This window comes from Typopeltis vanoorti, chromosome 16, assembly GCF_054136105.1.
Source record: "Typopeltis vanoorti isolate ZY-2024b chromosome 16, IOZ_Tvanoo_1.0, whole genome shotgun sequence".
NCBI classification, from domain to species: Eukaryota; Metazoa; Arthropoda; class Arachnida; order Uropygi; family Thelyphonidae; genus Typopeltis; species Typopeltis vanoorti.
The window spans coordinates 53,208,614-53,227,901 of record NC_143564.1 but is presented as its reverse complement, the minus strand read 5'-3'; the positions used below and the strand labels follow the sequence as shown (position 1 = coordinate 53,227,901).

The following is a 19,288-nucleotide window of genomic DNA, read 5'->3' as shown; positions in this document are numbered from 1 at the left end:
TGATATATGGTGGAGAGCGATATTTATTAAGCATTCTGGGTATCTTTTCCGATGTGCCCTGAATGGATGGAATGGTAATAGTTCTGCTGTGATCTCGTGTATTAAAGGGGATTTCCAGAGAAGGGGGGGGGGGCATTTAGTATTTTTTCTATTTTTTGGGAATTATAGCCATTGGCTAAACAATTCTAGGACAAGTAAGTGAGTTCAGTAGTAAGAGCATTATCATTGGAACAGATAGCTCTGGCTGTCTGCTCTGATGATAAACTGCTATTAAAAAACTATAGGTTTTCTATGAACAGAAAAGCATGCGACTAGTGTACCTAGGAAGGGCAGGCAGTCATTAAATTCATGTTCCATTGTGAAATGGATTTTAGTGTGTTAGCTATTTAAATGCACTAAAAATGTATTTTGTGTGTGTGTCTGAACCATTTGGTCAAATACAAACACATCATCAACATAGTGCAGTCAAACCACTTGCTTGAGAGTGGCTGTATTGATTGCTTGGATTTCTAAGTGTTCTGTGTAGAAATTGACTTGGGTGGGGACATGGTCCCATGTCCTGCCGCCCCTGCCCCAAGAAGATATACAAACATCTAGATGGGACATGGGTCCCATCTAGTTGTTTGTATATCTTATTCTCCAAGATAGCATATTCTCCAAGATATATTTGAATTATTCAGATATATCTTGGGGAAATGTGATTTTAACAATCAAGGATCTCTGTTAATGGTACATCACCGAATAGTGAAGTAATATTAAAACTGATCATTATGTTTGAACTTTTTTAAAATATGTTCCTTTTAATATACTTTTTTGATGAACAAAGTTTTTAACAATTGAGAAAGAATTACTTGTTTATGCGTGGGGGGGGGGCTCGTAATTTTGCCATGTTTGTGTGTAGGACTGTTTATACTATTCACAAATTGGGCATGGGGGCGGGTGTATCCTGTTTGCGAATTTTTGGTGCTCCATATATTCTGGCTGGCTTTATATGAAAGGGCTTGAGTTTGTTCACAGTTTCTTTAGACCAGGAAGTGACTTTCTTCAGTAATTTACAAATGAACTTTATTCTTTTGTGAGTTAGAAGGATTGTGATCTATGATTTGGTATAATCTTGTAAAAGAATGTGTATTTTATGAAAATAAAATACACATTCTTTTTGATTCTTTACCACAGTTAGTATTACCTTTGTCTGCTTTGTTTATCACAATATTGTTGTCATTGTAAAGCTCTTTTAAAGCACTGTGAGAACATCATGTTGGAGGCTTAATGGATTGTATACAGCACTCAAAAAGGATTAAAAACAGAATTTAATATAGGAAATATTCCTGAAATATAGGAAGAAGAATTAAATTCTGTTTTTATATATATATCATGGTGGAGGCTTATATATGTATATATATATATATATATATATATCATATATCACATTGGAGGCTTAATGGATTGTATACAGCACTCAGAAAGGATTAAAAACAGAATTTAATTCTTCCTATATTTCAAGAATATTTCCTATATTAAATTCTGTTTTTAATCCTTTCTGAGTGCTGTATACAATTCATTAAGCCTCCAACATGATGTTCTCGCAGCACTTAAGCCTCTACACACAGATATATATATATATATATATATATTAGGGCACTTTCTCAACTGTTAGAATTAAGATGGTTCACCTTGAATATTTTTGATAAAATATTGTAATTTCAATACAGTTAGCCAAAAAAGTGTACATGAAAGAAAGTTCACATAGATTTCATACATTATTCCACATTTACAATCATCCTTTCTCCAATAATGTCATTTGCAGAAATATGAAGGGGCTAACTCATGAGCAGTATGTCCTCCAAAATTATGAACATTTTCTTATTAATTATTAGAAGATAATGGACTTATTTTCAGGGTTGATAGCATCCAGGTTATTGGTGTAAATCCCCAATTCTCTTAATAGAGCAGAAAGCTCTCTCTCACCAGCAACAACCAGACTATTCTTTGGTGCCCTGAGAGTCATTAGACTTTAGTTTTAATTTTTGTTTTTGCTAATATGTAGTCACTTTGTGTGGTTATTGTTCTTCATGAAGATTTTTGCATGCTATAGACAAAATATTTAAAATTAAAATGAAATTAGTTTTAATCTAAATGTCTTAGTGTAAAATTGATAACTTAGCTATTGATGCAACAAAGTTGAGCATCTGATAAGGTTTTGTAAACTCGGCAGATTGTTTGAAGTGCTTTACTGACTTGTATACAGCTGCGTTTAAATCCATAATCATTTAGTGGCTTTATCAAGTGCACCACACTTGATAGCATTAAACATTAAATATTTTGTACATTTTTCAAATAACTTATTGATATAGTTTATTATTTACATGACAAAACCCTAGCAATTATAACATTACCTTGCATAAACTTATGTATTTTGTATATTGTTAGGTGCATATGATGGCCTTCTAAGTGATGGCAGCTTATCACCAGACTTACTTGAAGGAGATTTAATGAGTAGTAGAGCAACAGAAATTTCATCAGGCCGTCCAAGATCAAGGTATAAGAACAGGTATGATGCAAAACATATCTTTTACTAGTTGTTCTATTGTTTAGTGTTAATGAAATTCTCCAAACAGGCAGAAGGGTAAAAATACACTGATGTTCACTGGAAATGCTCATATGGAAGTATAAAATTTTTATAGTGGCTGTGCTGCATAATACAGCATGCTCTGTTCCAAGTATTTGCAATTAAGTTGCTAGCTATTAGAATTTCTGACAAACAGAAAGTAAAATCATTTCGTTTACTTTTCTAGTTTTCATAGTATCTGTATGATGATGATCATATTCTTTTCATTATGTATGAAAAACCTATTGTAGAATTTGCGTGATATAATCGATCAAAAGTAATCTTTCATTATAGAAAATACTATTACTGTGGGCTCATTCATCATAACAAACTTCTCTAAAGTTAGTAAGGATGCTATTCTATAACTAACTAGTACAAGTTATTATAATACAAGGTTCGCTCTAATGAAAATGAAAAATATAGACAAATCTCGTTATTCATGTGAGTTTTCTCCATGATAAGAGCTGTTTGTATGTTTTTCATTTTGTTTGGGATGGATATAGAAGATAAATTTAAGAAAATATTTTGGAGATTATTGAAAAAAAAAGCTTGAAAACAAAGGAAAGAACTTCTAAAGAAGAATTGATGAAAAAGACAGCATCCAGCATTTGCTGATATCTGGAGTAATTTCTTTGAAAAATTATTAAATAAAGTAAACAATGATAGAACAACATTAGACAATATTTAAAAGAAATATGAATGTAATTCTTCTGGATATTTAAGCCTGGTTGGCCAGGCAATTAGCATACTTGCTCTCCATTCCTTTTCCATCTGAAAACAAACATCCAGGCATGGATGTTTGTTTTCAGGTGGAAAAGGAATTTCATTGCCTGGTGTGAGACCACTGCCCTTCTTATTTGGAGGCCTGAAGCGGTTAAAACAATATTCATGTTTCATCTCTAGAGCAAGATTTCTGGACTATGTAAAAATAAATTACCAAAATTATATATAAAATTGATAAAAATAGAAAGGAAAATCTTTGTTCTACTCAGGATACAAAAATGTATTATAACCTTTCTTGGGTGGGAGTAACATAATAAAAATAGCAGTTGAACATATGTAAAAATTTGGTTATATTGGCTCTTATATTTTGCCACTTGTTTCAATGATATCTTCAGAGAGAGATCATATGCTAAGAATGAAAAAACTACATTCATAAGGATAAGATGACATATTTACAAGTCATGTCTTTTACAGGCTTATTCACACTATTAGAGTTTGCAAGAACCAGTGAATGTTTTTAAACATCCATTGATTAAATTGTGTGTGTCATCATCAAATTCCTGACATGTACCCTCAAGGGGTGTACAGGATATGATAGTACTACATGAAAAACTTACTTACATCACCACCATATCTGCAATTTTCCTCCAAATCAATCTGTTATCTGTCAAGACTCCAACATTATCAGATTTTATATTTCTGTCTTCTAAGGCGCTTTTCACTGTATCAATCCACCTTCTTGGTATTCCTCTGAGTTTTTTTCCTGTCAACCTGGCAGAGAACACTTGTTTTGCTAATCTTTTCTCTCCCATTCTGTTCAAGTAAAACCACCTGAGATTAGCTCTGCTAACACTTCCTTGATGTTAACAATGTCAAGTTCTTTCCTAATATTCTCATTTTTAACGTGATATTGCCATCGATGCCATCTGTTCACGCCCCAAATCTTTCTCAGAACTCTCATATCTGTGGTCTCTAGTCTTTGGTCAAGTGTTTTATTTCTAACCCAGCTCCCAGATCTGTAAGTTGGCTTGAATACTATTGTATACAGATAATTTAGTGTTTTGACTAATTTCTCTCTTATTCCATATAAATGTATTCAGTTGATTTCCTACCACATCAGCTTTGTTAATTCTGTTGTCTATTTCCATATTTAATTTACCATCTTCACTAAAAATCGTGCCTAAGTAGCCAAAATGTTTTACCTATTCTATGGGTTCTCCATTCACAATGCGGTTGATATTTTCAATGGTTCTGCATATTTTCATTGTCTTTGACTTGTTATTGCTGACCTTCACACCATATCTATTACAACAATTATTCCATTTAGTCAGTGAATCTTGCAGACTTGTACTGAATTTATATAGAAGTTTAACATCATATGCATAAAGTAAAGAGCTGAGATTAACAATTCTTCAAGACTAAATGGTGATCACTTCCAATTTCAAATCCTCTGTACACTCTAGTGTCCTGCACCAGTGAGAAAACATCACCATCAACAATAATATAGTAAATGAGACTTTTCTTATTCCTTGCCTCTTCTCTCCATGTGGATTTATGCACATTTTTATGTTGGAACATGGTTAGTAATAACCAGTCCATGTCCTGAGCAAATATCCAACAGGTATTTGCCATTTTTATTGTGTGTGTTATAATAACAATCATGAAAGTTTGTGGTCCCACTTCTCAGCATTTCATATTGGCATTCTATCCAATGATAATTTGCACCATTTACAATTAAAAAAAATGAGGTTGATTATATAACTAATTATATTATGTTGACAATATCTGGTGGCAACTCAAATTTCATATCAATGAACATTTATATATAATCTGATGATAGATTTTACTGTCTGCAATTAAAAAAAAAAAAGTAAGGTTTTTTCACTTTTCATCTACTAGAAACCCACATTCTGATGGGTATATTCAGTTGTCTTCACATCATTACCCATCACAAAAGGAAGGCATTTTCAAAACACTGGCACACTGATGTCACAATATCTTATCTGCTGAGTCCATTCTTTTGAAGTAGCATTAAACAATATAATACCTACCGTGATTGGTAATTGATACAACTAAGACATTTGATAAATCTTTGAATATCATCTCTTAGCTAGAATTCAGTCAAAATTCTGGCTAAACTGGTGAACTCTTTTAAATGGTTAAAAGCGTTTATCAGTTCTGTCTTAAAGAGACTTTGGGACAGATAGCATAAATATTTTGCAGATCAGTCTACGTACTACTTTCAAACCATTTCGAAAGCTGTCATTCTTTCTAGCTGCTAAAAGGAAAAATCACCTTCCCATTCCACTTTGTAAGTTTTTCATGAAAGATTTGTTACAATTTATTACAAACAATGTCTGTAGAAATTAGATTGTCACTTTCAAAATTTTGTGCAGCAATCACCATATGTTGTCAGTAAATTGTTTATCTTTTTATTTCCCCCTACAGTATACCAGTATGAAATTATTCTGATATAGATCACTGTATAATTAATAACACAAATTCCTTCTCTGTTCTTTGTACCATTTTTCAATTGTGTCTTTTTTTAATAAAAAATTTAACATCATATTGTTTGCTAAATTTTTCAGTAACATATTATGAGAAATAGTTATCAGATATTGTCACTTATATGTAATTAATTATATTGAACTCCTTTTTCTCTTTTTAATTGGAAATGGTGAAAAATTATCATCAACTGGAATGCCAATATGAAATTCTGAGAAATATGACCATAGTTTTGCAGTTGTTATTATGATCATCATCTTCAAATTCTTGATATACATCACTCAAGATGTTTAATGAGTACTGCATGAGAAGTTTACATTATTATTAACCTATCATTGACAGTTTTCTTCTAAACCAGTTGCTTTCTTCCAGAACAACAATATTGTCAGGACTGCCTTACCAAAGTGTTCTGCACAAGTACAACCTTCACATTTTCAAGAAAAATGTCAATAGGTTTCTTCCTTCTCAAACCTTGCCTATGCCTTACAGAAGGCACTAATGTTCTATAGGTTCTGTTATTTGCCATGCATGGGATTGATATAAAAGTTTAGTGATTTGGTTAATTTCTTTCTTGTTCCACATATATTGATTCATTTGACTCCACACTATACCAGCTTTGCTAATTTTGTTCTGTTTTGATATTTTATTTGCCATCTTTACTAAAAAAATGGTGCCTAAATAATTCAAGTGTTTTACTCGTTATATAAGTTCTACATCATCATCATCATCATCATCATCAAATTCCTGCCATGTACCCTCAAGGGGTGTACAGGATATGACAGTACTACATGAAAAAATTACATCATTACTAACTTCCTATCTACAATTTTCCTCCAAATCAGTCTGTTACTTGTCAAGACTCCAACATTATCAGATCTTATATTTCTATCGTCTAAGGCACTTTGTACCGTATCAATCCACCTATATCTTGGTCTTCCTCTGGGTCGTTTTCCTGCCAACCTGGCAGAGAACACTTGTTTTGCTAATCTTTCCTCTCCCATTCTATTTAAGTGACCATACCATCTGAGATTAGCTCTGCTAACACATTCCTGGATGCTGACAATGTCAAGTTCTTTCCTAATATCCTCATTTTTAATATGATATTGCCATTGATGCCATCTGTTCACGCCTCTAATCTTTCTCAGGACTCTCATATCTGCGGTCTCTAGTCTTTGGTCAAGTGTTTTACTTCTGACCCAGTTCTCAGATCCATAAGTTAAAATTGGTTTGAACACAGTCTTGTATACAGCTAATTTAGTGTTCCGACTAATTTCTTTCTTATTCCATATGAATTTATTCAATTGACTTCCCACGATACCAGCTTTGCTGATTCTGTTGTCTATTTCTATATTTAGTTTACCATCTTCAGTAAAAATTGTGCCTAAGTAGCTGAAATGTTTTACTTGTTCCACAGGTTCTCCATTCACAACACAGTTGACATTTTCAATGATTCTGCCTATTTTCATTGTCTTTGTCTTTTTATTGCTGACCTTCATAACATATCTATTACAACAGCTATTCAATTTAGTCAAAGACTCTTGCAGACTTGTAGCGGATTTATTTAGAAGTATAACATCATCCGCATAAAGCAAAGAGCTGACATTAACATCTCCAATTTTGATATCAGGTTTAATACCACATTCCTTCATAATGTGATCCATATAGATAATGAATAACAGAGGGGATAATGTACATCCTTCTCTCACACCAGATTTAACATTAAACCATCTTCCTGTACTTCCTTCAATTCTAACTGCTGACTCACAACTCAAATAAAGACTAAGTATTGCTTGATATAATACCCCATTGACACCATATAACTGCAGCGTATTGAATAGCTTCTCTCTTGGCACCTTGTCATATGCCTTTTCCAAATCGACAAAACTTAAATACAGATCTTTGTTATATTCCCATGCTTTCTCGACTATTTGTCGTAAAGTGAAGATCTGATCCTGACAGCCTCTATTTGGCCTGAATCCAGCTTGTTCTTCACCAAGCTTTTCTTCCACAATTCTTCTCAACCGTTTCTCAAGTATACTTGCATAGATCTTGCCAGGAACACTCAGTAGGGAAATACCTCTGTAATTCTCACATTCAGTTTTATTTCCCTTTTTATATATGGGTACTATGAGAGCTCTACTCCAATCATCGGGAATTCGTCCCTCTGTCCAGGCTTTCTGAACTATGCAGTGCAGCCACTGTAAGACTCTTATACCACCATACTTCAGCATTTCTGGTCGAATATCATCTACTCCTGCTGCCTTTCCACATTTCAAGCCTTTGATGGCTTTTTCTACTTCAAGTATGGATATGTATTCCTGACTGCATGCCTGGTCAGTGTTTTTTATCACTGTGCTGTCATCACTGCTTGTTTCATTTAGCAGTTTTTCAAAGTAATTACTCCATACTTCAAGGATATCTTTTTCTCCTGTTTTCATTTCACCTTTATCATCTCTAATTCCTTTTACAGCACTCTTTCCTCCATTCCTAAGCTTCTTCAACAACCTCCAGAATATTTTGCCACCTTCTTGATATTTATTTTCTATATTCTTGCCAAAGTCCTCCCATGACTTTTGTTTAGCTAGTTTTACACACTGTTTAGCTTTCTTACATTTGTCTCTGTATTCTGTAAGAGTAAAAGCTGACTTATTTGCCAGGAACTTTTGATATGCTTTCTTCTTTTCCTTCACTGCCTCTTTAACTTCCTGTGTCCACCAGGGAGTTCTGATTTTTTTATCTTTGCACACAACCTCACCACATGCCTCTCTGGCAGAATCAATCAATGTTTCCTTCAGAGTTTGCCACTGAATCTCCAAGGTTTGATTCCTGTTCTCAAACTCTTTCATTTTCTTTTCAATAATATTTTTGTATTTTAGTCTACAGTTTACATCTGAGAGCTGCTCAACTTTTATTCGCTTTAAAACTTTCTTACATGTTATTCTTTTCAATATGAAATTCAATTTTATCCTGCTCAAGACTAAATAGTGATCACTTCCAATTTCAAATCCTCTGTACACTCTGGTGTCCTGCACCAGGGAGAAAACATCACTATCAACAATAACATAGTCAATGAGACTTTTCTTATTCCTAGCCTCTTCTCTCCATGTGAATTTGTGCACATTTTTATGTTGGAACATGGTGTTAGTAATAACCAGTCCATGTCCTGAGCAGAAATCCAACAGATATTTGCCATTATTATTAGCTTTGCTCTTTTCTCCAAATTTTCCCAAAATATTTTTGTATGTCTCACAATCATTTCCTACTCTACTATTTAGATCCCCAACAAGGACCAACTTTTCCTTTTTCATTGTGTCAGTTGCTTTTTCTAAAGCCTCAAAAAATTCCTCCACTTCTACCTTAGTAGAACCTTCTGTGGGACCATAGGCACAAATAAGTCTCATTGTCCAGTTACCCATTCTCATATTTGCCCACATTACTCTACTGGAGACTGACTGCCATTCAAGAAGATTAGCCTCGTATTTTGTGTTGAATACTATGGCTACTCCTTCTTTTCCTTGATTGTTATTGCCTGAATATAACATTTTGTATTTATTGCTCAGAAAGATCTCACCAGTTTTGGTCTTTTTTGTTTCAGTCACCCCTATTATGTCGATCTGGTACTTATCTAATTCCTCAGCTAGCTCCATTTCTTTGCCATTCAGGCTTCTTACGTTGATAGTACCGATCTTTAACTCTGGTGATGTTGAGTTGGGGTTTGTTTTCAGATTTGTTCCAGTAGCTGACTTTTCGCTGTTCGCCCTGGTTCCCTGGCGAAAACAACGGGGGCCTTGTTTAACCGGGCGACGCCCTAGCCGGCATGAAATTTTGTCATGTTGTACCATCATTTTTTATTTTGGTTTAACCAATAAGAATACAATTTGGTCGGCTAAATCCCAAATTGCCAGCCCATCCTCGTTCGTTCAGTATCAAAGTAGATACCCAACAGGGTGCACCACGAGAAGGTGAGGATTGGACATTAGGTCAGAAGCCCTGGTCGGTTCTCCGCATTCCTTTAAAGGCTATGTGGAGGTCTCCTCTCAGTTATACAGCTTTGACCCTTAAGCACCCCATAAGTTCTACATTCAGAATGTAATTATTATTATTATTATTGAGAGAGACCTCCAGGGAGTCAGGGACCCATCGAGGGTGGCCACATTCTACACACACACACACACACACACACACACACACACACACACACACACACACACACACACACACACACACACCAGCTCTCATACTTGTTCTCGAATTCATTGACACCGTTTGTACACACAGCATCCATTGGCAATCCATTCTAATTTTCACCACTCTATGAAAGAAAAATCTAGCTCTCACCCCCTTCTTAGTGGCTCTCTCACCCCATTCTCAGCTTCCACTAATATCCTCTTGTCCTTTTCCCACCCTACATAAATTGAAAAATTACATCAAGTGAAATCCTTGTGTGACCCTTTCAGAAGTTTGTAAGACTCAAGCATATCACCCCTCTTTCTCTTGTTTGCTAGTGTCTGCAATCTACAAATTCTCAATATGTCTTCATAATCAGTATTCCACAATACTGATATCATTTTTAACACACTCCTTTGCACTCTCTCTCTCTCTCTCTCTCTCTCTCTCTCTAGTATATCAGAATCACAACAGAAACCAGGAGAACAGACCTGTGTACAATAGTCCGAGAGGTCTTATCAAGGCCTTCTAAAGAGACAAAATGACACCCTTATCTTTACATGTGAACATTCATTTCAGCATGGCAATTATCTTTTGAGTTGTATTTGCAATTTTTGCTACATGGCCCCTGAACTTCACAACTTCCTATCTACTAACACTCCAAGCATATTTCCACCAATATATTATGACATTGGATATCAAATCATGCTAAAGTGAATGACTTTACGTTTACTGACATTGAACTGACATCCATTTTCCCATGCCCACAATTCCAGCCTATTCAAGTCATTCTGCAAGTACTGCATTTCACCAGCAATTCTGATTACCCTACCTATCTTTGCATCATCAGCAAACAGCTGTATGTCACTTGTCAAATCCTTCCCAATATCATTAATGTGCAGATTGAATAACAGTGGACCAAGCACTGATCCTTGTGGTACACCACTGGTTACCTTAAATCTTGCCGACTCACATCTCCCATATTCCACTTTTTGATATCTGCCATTTGGCCATCCTCTTAACCATGCTAATATTCTATAACCCAAACCCATATTCTCCAATTTATGCACCAGTCTACCATGCTGTATTCTGTCAAAAGCCTTTGCATAATCCAAAAGTAACATGGAGTATCCATTCCCCTTGTCTCTAGTTCAATGGTAACATTGTTATAGAATGTGAACAAGTTGCTAAAACATGACCTTCCCTTAGTAAACCCCATGTTGCTCATTGCAAAGTAGAGATTATTTACTGTCAACTCATTTCTGAATGCAAACCCTAACCAATTTTTCCATAGTCTTCATCACCACTTCTGAGATACTAATTGGTCGATAGTTGGATATATCATTATTATTATTATTATTATTATTATGACACCTCCAGGGAGTCCAAAGACTCATCGAGGGAGAGTGTGCCGACAGCATCGAACGATTGGTCCCCTTCCAACTACTAACCGCGCTCAAACTTACTTAACTGAGCCATTAGTAGCAGAGGCTCTACCAATCGACCAACCTTCGCCGGCAAATAAAAGTTCCCATGCCGGGAATCGAACCCGGGCCTCCTGGGTGAAAGCCAGGTATCCTAGCCACTAGACCACATATATTGGTCTTTGCACTACCCTTGTGCAATGGAAATATCATTCATTCTTTCCATTCCTGCAGAATCTTTCCTGTTCTGAGACTCATATTAAACACCCTATTCAAACGAATAGCCAGTTCGTGTGGACAGACTTATGTGTTCGTCGTACATGTTGTACAACACAAAGACTAGAGTCCTGATTTTTGTGCCCTCTATCTGAAAAAAAAAAAAAAAATTGCAGCTATCACATAAGACTAGTACTAAACAGAGAAAAAAACTGGTACTAGTTTTTTCTAATGAATAGTGAGGTGATATCAAAACTTACTATTAAGTCTGAGCGTTTTAGGGTATGAAAACAAAATGCACACACTGTTTCAAGATCAGTCAACATGCAAAATTATAGATCGCAATCCCACCAACACACAAAGGAATAAAGCACGTAAATTATTGAATAAAGTCACTTCTTGGCCCAAAGACACAATAAACAAACTCAAGCCCTTCCATGTTAGAACATCTAGGATTTATGGAGCACCAAAAATTCATAAACAAGGTACACCCTTATACCCAATTGTGGACAGTATAAATAGTCCCACATACAAACTGGCTAGACATTTAGCTAGGCTACTAGCCACTCTCACAAACAATTCTCCCTCCTTTGTCAAAAATTCAGCCCACCTAAAAAGCATCTTACAACACCATACCCTAAAAAGCTCAGACTTAGTAGTGAGCTTTGATATCACCTCACTATTCACAAATGTACCACTAATAGACACCCTCAATCTACTGAAGTCACACTTCCCCCCTTATATATTTGAACTTTTCAAATTCACAATACATGCAGGATATTTCACATGGAAAGGGAAAATATACAAACAAATAGATGGGACAGCCATGGGCTCTCCCCCCCCCCCAGCCAACTTTTACATAGAACACCTGGAAAAACTAGCAATCAATACAGCCACTCTCAAACCAACACTTTGGCTACGCTATGTTGACGATATGCTTGCTATTTGGCCACATGGCCCAGAGACATTGGAAACATTCTTAGCGCATTTAAATAGCCAACATCCAAAAATCCACTTTACAATAGAACTGGAAGCTAATAACTGTCTGCCCTTCCTGGATACACTTATTACATGTCTTCCAGATGGTTCCTTATCATTTCCAGTTTTTAGAAAACCCACACATATAGGGAGATATTTACACAAACAATCACACCATCACCCTTCTCAACAATATGGCATTTTAAAAACGCTAACCCACAGAGCAAGAGCAATCTGTTCCAATGACAATGCTCTTGCTGCTGAACTGGCTCACTTATGCCACACCTTCTTGGTCAATGGCTATAATCCCCCATAAGATAAAAAAAATACTAAACGCTCCTAAGAAACCCCTTCCACTATCCACCACAGAGAACTACAACAAAACAGTCACCATCCCATACATTAAAGGTACATCCGAAAAGATTTCAAGAATTCTTAATAAACATGAACTACGCACTACATTCAGGCCATGTGGCAAATTAGTAACCTTTATCCACTCACCCAAGGACAGCATTCCCCCTTTATCACATCCAGGAGTCTACGAAGTACCCTGCTCATGTAATCAAGCCTACTATGGTCAAACAGGAAGAACTGTGAACATCTACATCAGTGAACATAAAAGATACATCCGGCATTATCACTATGGCAAGTCGGGCCTAGCAGACCATGCTCTGGATACCCCTGCACACAGGCTTAACTGGAAGAACACAAAAGTACTACACAGAAGCTCTTACAAGTCGGAGAGATTGTTCTTAGAGGCAACAGAAGCCCTGAAATACACTCCAAATCTCAACAAATATGGCTGTATAAATTTGCCTAAAATCTGGGAGACAGTCATCTTAAGAAAAAAACTAGTACCAGCTTTTTTCTCTGTTTAGGACTCTAGTCTTATGTGATAGCTGCAATTTTTTTTTTTTTCAGATAGAGGGCGCCAAAATCAGGACTCTAGTCTTTGTGTTGCTACTACAATTTTGTTTAACTAGTCCGATGATTACACCATGTTGTTATAGTCTCGCGTATTGTGACAAACTGTGTTTTTGTGCTCTGAAGATGCTAGTTATAACACCAGCGAAATATCAGCAATAAGTTAATAAATTAATTATTTACTTATTTTTCTGTGTTCTAATATATACATTGTTAAAAAATAAACAATGAATAGCCAGTTCAGCTGAACACTCTTTTAGCATACGTGCTAATATTCCATCAGTCCCTATTGCTGAATTCTTATTCAGTTTGTGCAACAGCTCTAATATCGCCTCTTCATATACCTAAGTTTCTTCATCCAGTGAAGAGATTGCAGTGTACTCAATGTTGCATACACCAGGTTGATAGCTTTTTGCAAAATAGGCACTCATTAGTTGAACAACCTCTTCTGCATCTGTCACCATCACACCATCTGTATTCAGTAGAGTTCTTTCTTTCTTTTATTTTCAGTATATATCAATAGAATTTTTGTGGGTTGTCTTTAGCTTACGGAGCCAGTTTCTTTTCATACTCAGACTTAGCTTTCTGTACAACATTTGTGGCTCTTCTGGCCTGCTTCTTATAATTTTCATAACGGATATCATCTTTATGCACACGCTATTCCCTCCACATTATCCTTTTTTATGAATCTCTTGCTTAATAAGATTACACATCTATTTGACTCCTACCCCCTACTTATTCTTAAAATTCTCCTGACACATTCTGATATTGCATCATTTAAGTATGTGTTAAATGCTTTACATGCACTGTTAAAATCCTTCTCATTCAGCAACCTATAACCATTGCACTGAACTCAGTATATTCCTTAGTTGGTCGTAATTTCCTGCTTTGTAGTTCAGCATGTAATCTTTTCTGAATGGAACATTCATAAACTTAGTCACTTCCCAAGTGAATATTGCATGATCACTGTCACCAACTGGAGGCTGAATAGTTGGACCTTTAACTGAAACACCCTCTGACACTATAATCAAATCTAACACTCTTTGGCCTTGAGTCCTCCTGTCACATGCTACTTGAGGAAGTTGTCTTGCAACAGCTTAATAAATTCAGTTTCATTCTTCTCACAAGATTTTATTGCTATCCAATGAATGTTTGGATAATTAAAATCTCCCATTATGATTACTCTTTTTGCACACATCGTCTCTATTTGGTGATGCATTTCTTCATCACTAGCAACTGATTCACCAATTCTGTAACAACACCCCACTATGTATTTGATCTTGTAAGATTCCGCCACACTCAGATGGCTTCAAACTCACTGGCACATTAAGTACTGTTACTAGTACTACGATCATAGGTCTCGACTCTAACTGGATTCAAGTCATTTGATATCATGAGCAGCATGCCACGTTATGTTTTCATTCTTAGTCTTTTTATTGCTGATTTTCATTCCAAATTTATTACAGCAGTTATTCAGTTTAGTCAGGAAATTCTGCAGATGGATTTATTTAAGTGTGTAACATCATATGCACAAATTGAAGAGCTGAGATTAACATCTTCAATTTTGATATTAGGTTTAATTCTACTTGCTTCATAATATGATTCATATAGGTGCATTATCATTGATAAATAGGAGTGGAGATAGGTTGGTGCACCCTTGTTATTAGAATTTCCATTTCATTGTAATGGATGTTTAACACTGGGCCATTGGCTCTTATGAACTGTAACAGTATCATCCTGCACATGCAACTGTGAGTTGACTTTGAGTTGCAAACATGTAATATCTGACCTTTGAATGTAGGTTTACCATTCTTATCTCTCTCTCTCTCTCTCTATCTGTGTGTGTGTGTGTGTGTGTGTGTGTGTGTGTGTGTGTGTGTGTGTGTGTGTGTGTGTGTGTGTCTGTGTTCTTCTGAAGATATCTCTCTAATAAGAAATGAAATTAAATACCAGCATTATTTATTGCTATTTAAAGTTATTTACAGTTTATAGATGTTGTTATTTGTAATATGTATAGGCTTGAATTGCCATTAAATGCAATTTTTATGTATGTTAAAATTATTTATATTTTTAATAGTATGACTTTATGAGAGACAAGTTTCACTAAGAATGTTTGTTTCCAAAAGTAGTTGGGATGGGTTTTGCTTTATTGCAAATAGTTGAAAATTAATACAGGAAGTATATGTATTTACTACATATATTTTTATATGAATTAATATAAAACTGGAAATGTATATCAAGGTAATACAGTTTTATGCTCTTTGTGTGAATTTTCATGATTTTCTTTATTTTTACATATGATCAAGTGTCAAAAAAATTTATATGAATCTGAATGCAACAGTAATCTACAAATGAGTATATCAGAATGCAAATGCCTTGCAAAGTGGGATATTGCAGCAAACAAGCTGCTTAAGAGTACAGTGGTACTTGAGGTGGGCAACATTCACTGATTCACAGCATGAATCAGTGAATCTATCATACTGGGTATCTGGTGTTGATGGTGTGGAGAATATTTTCTGGTCACTTATTAGCAACAATTTAGATGGCATTTCATTGGTATCTCCTGATACTAGTGAGTAACATCCAAATGGTTGCATCCAGCAGGATAATGAGTAATTTCATAAGACAAATTATTCAGGAATGGTTTCAAAAGCATGATAGACATTACTATAATTCGTTGGCTTGCTCAGTTACCATATATTAACTTGATCGAGCTTTTGTGGTGAAGGAAGTTGAGCCAGAATTTCATGACAGGGATCCATTGCAGTCCAAATTGATGGTACCATGGGATGTGATTGAGCCTGCATGAGTCAACATCCCCAACTTTCATCACTCTGCGATGTTTTGAGTTTTTTTTATCTGTGTACACAGATACTTTGCATACAGTTATGTATGCATAGTATTTCTGTAGCTCACTTGTTATAGCTGAACTCTTTATATGAAAAGATCCAGGTTCGAATCCTGTCTACAATGTGAAGAACCTTTATCAGGTCTTTTCAATCAAATGGTGAGTTAGCTGGTCTCACACAGAGGTAGAGGTTTTTTTTTTTTTTTTTTTTTTGTCCCTCTGAACAGGCAAACCAGCCCAGTGTACACACATTTCTACAGACATAAAATACTTACCTCTAGAGATGCAGTAGAGGAATGGCAAGCTGGCTGCATTAAATTGCCTAAAGTGCTTCTTAATCAGGGGACCCTATCTTGGATGGGTGAAATATTTCTATAATTTCTCTGGTAGCTTCATCTCTTTTTTTTTTTCTCAAATCCGGTCTTCAGTTTTGTTGATTTGCTTTGGTTCCCTGCTGAAAACATTTGGAGCTTTGTTTGGTTAGCAGGCGTGATTTCTCAGTATTACGTTCTTCTATCATAGAGAGTGTTTTTGTTAATCACTGATAACAATTATATCAACAGGCATCCGTTTCAATCCCACTGTAGGCATGGATGGTTGTAAATGTCTTTAGGATAGGAGATGAATTTCATTGCTCAGTGTGCGATCACTGCTCTACTTATTGGAGACCGAAGTGGCTTGAACCAACTTCCCTTATTTGGGTTGTTCAGCCAGGTTTCTGGATTGTGAAAAGTAAAAATGAATAAAAAATATATAAAAATAAAATGTAATAACTTTAGCCCATCCACTGTAGTAATGTACCATGGGTTTACAATTTTGTAGATTGGAAGTCACATTAAAAAATGTGTGTGTGTGTGTGTAAATGGTTCACATGTCTGTGATGCAATATTAGCTTCAAAATCATTAAAAGAAATCTCCACCAAAATGGGTGTTTTTTTTTTTTTTGATTGAAATAATTGAAATAAAGGGTTCTAGAATTGCAAAGTGATATTAAAATAAAAAAACACTTTTTGACTTTGCATTAATACACAAAATCTTCCATTTGGAGAGTGAACATTTTTCTTTAAAATTCATTCATGTTATCTTTGACCATTAAAGCAAATTCTGTTTTCAAAGTCCCATTCTTGGAGGTATAATATTGTTTTAAAGGAAATTTAATATAGTAAACTCTCCACTATCACAAATTATTTCTGTTAGCTCTACAAGTGTGGTATAGTAAGAAGCTGACTGTTTCAACACCATGTTAAGACAAAGTAAACTGTACATTTATTAGGTGGATATGTCATTAGATTCAAACTGTCATCCTTTTAGTAAAGATCACATGTTAGAAACATGAATGCTTCAACTAGGTACATAATGGAAACTATTCAAATTGTAACAAAAAAAAAAAAAAAAAACTAAAGCACTAGTAAGCAACACCTGAAACTTGAGATAACGGTCTTAAAATTAGCCTCCAAAGTTTGGATAAATTAATGTAGTTGTATATATTGAGAATAGAGAAATGCTTAATTTCTGCTTCTAACTCTAATCGTTTACATAGGATTATTTTCTTACATCTCACTTTTTATGCAAAGTTTCTTCACATAAAGTCTGATGGAAGGAAATAACAGTCCTCTTTGCAAATGTGAAAGACTACTTCTTTTGCACTTGTCAGCAACAGCAGTGAATCTTTCCCCTAAAATTCAAGATATGAATGCATTAATTCACTGAAATTTTGGGAGACTGTAATTTTCAGACTCCCCTCATCTTAAAAGCTAAGACTGCCCCTCTCTCTCTCTCTTTTTGATGCATGTTCACCAGGACTGTTTTTCATTACAATCTGTATTGGAAAACATGGTAATTACTACTACACTTAGTTGTAGTGTTGTGATTATGACAAGAGCTTAATTTCCCAAGGATGGTGCTTTTATTCTTGAGAAATATCAACAGGCTTAATCAAAAATAGCATGAACAATAGTCAGCACCTGTACATCTTCATATGTATGATGAGTTTATTAAATCTGCTCATGAAATATATATAATACATACACATACACACAAAAAGTCCTGCAGAATATATAGTTGTTAAGCAAAACCTGATTGTGTATATGCATGTATAGAGTTTCATGATGAAATGCGTGTACTGCAGTTGTGTTTATTTGCAGCCATACACCCATAAATTAAAACATTTTTATTATCCAATAGACCTGCCAGTGCGAAGAGTCACATACAGATTACTTGCAAACCACCTCCTGTGAGTATTAATTTCTATGCAGTTGACTATGATTTGGCTGCACTTTTTTTTTTAACATCCTTGCACAATGATATTCTTGCACTTAGAGATCCATCAGTTTTATAAATCAGTTAGCTTAATGATATTGGGTGTGTTAATCTTATTTTTTAGCATTTGGTGGCAAAACATTTGGTTTGGGGGATATTATTAACTACAAAATCAAAAGACTTAAAATCAGTAAATAATGTAATTCTTAATGTACTAATTTAGTTTATTTCCAATTAGTAATTTTAAGTTCTTAAATATTGGTGCTGCTATCATTGTCCTTTGAAGTGGTAGCACTGTGTGTGTACATATTATTCAAATAGATCTTTATGTTTAGTAAATATTTGTGATATTGCCAATTTTTACTGTATAAATTGAGTGTTTATGAATCATATTACATGATATTGTTTAAAAGCCATTCTACATGGTGCGCCAATGCATCCAAGATAAATGGCTGCCAGAACTTCAATATTCAATGATTTCAATTGTATACAGGATTCAATGCAATGTAGTGTGTTTAATGTATTCATTGCTGAGAGTGAGTGGTTTGTGTTAAGAAAGCAAGAGGAGAGAGAGAGAGAGAGAGAGAGAATGTATTGCAAATATTTTGTGAGCAAGTCCAAGAAATGCAAGTCTTA

General features: G+C 35.0%; 1 protein-coding gene across 4 annotated transcripts in view; it reads left to right on the top strand.

The window, feature by feature from the left end:
- The window catches only part of Kap3 (kinesin associated protein 3), a 319,643-nt gene that overhangs the window by 269,624 nt on the left and 30,731 nt on the right, over positions 1-19,288 (top strand). For 3 of the 4 annotated variants that reach the window (XM_090406062.1, XM_090406060.1, XM_090406061.1), the window contains one exon: positions 2,431-2,551. In XM_090406062.1, the coding sequence (XP_090262188.1) occupies positions 2,431-2,551 (121 nt within the window). Of the gene's footprint in view, positions 1-2,430; positions 2,552-18,577; positions 18,627-19,288 lie in introns of all 4 variants that reach the window. The other variant, XM_090406063.1, reaches the window with a different exon arrangement.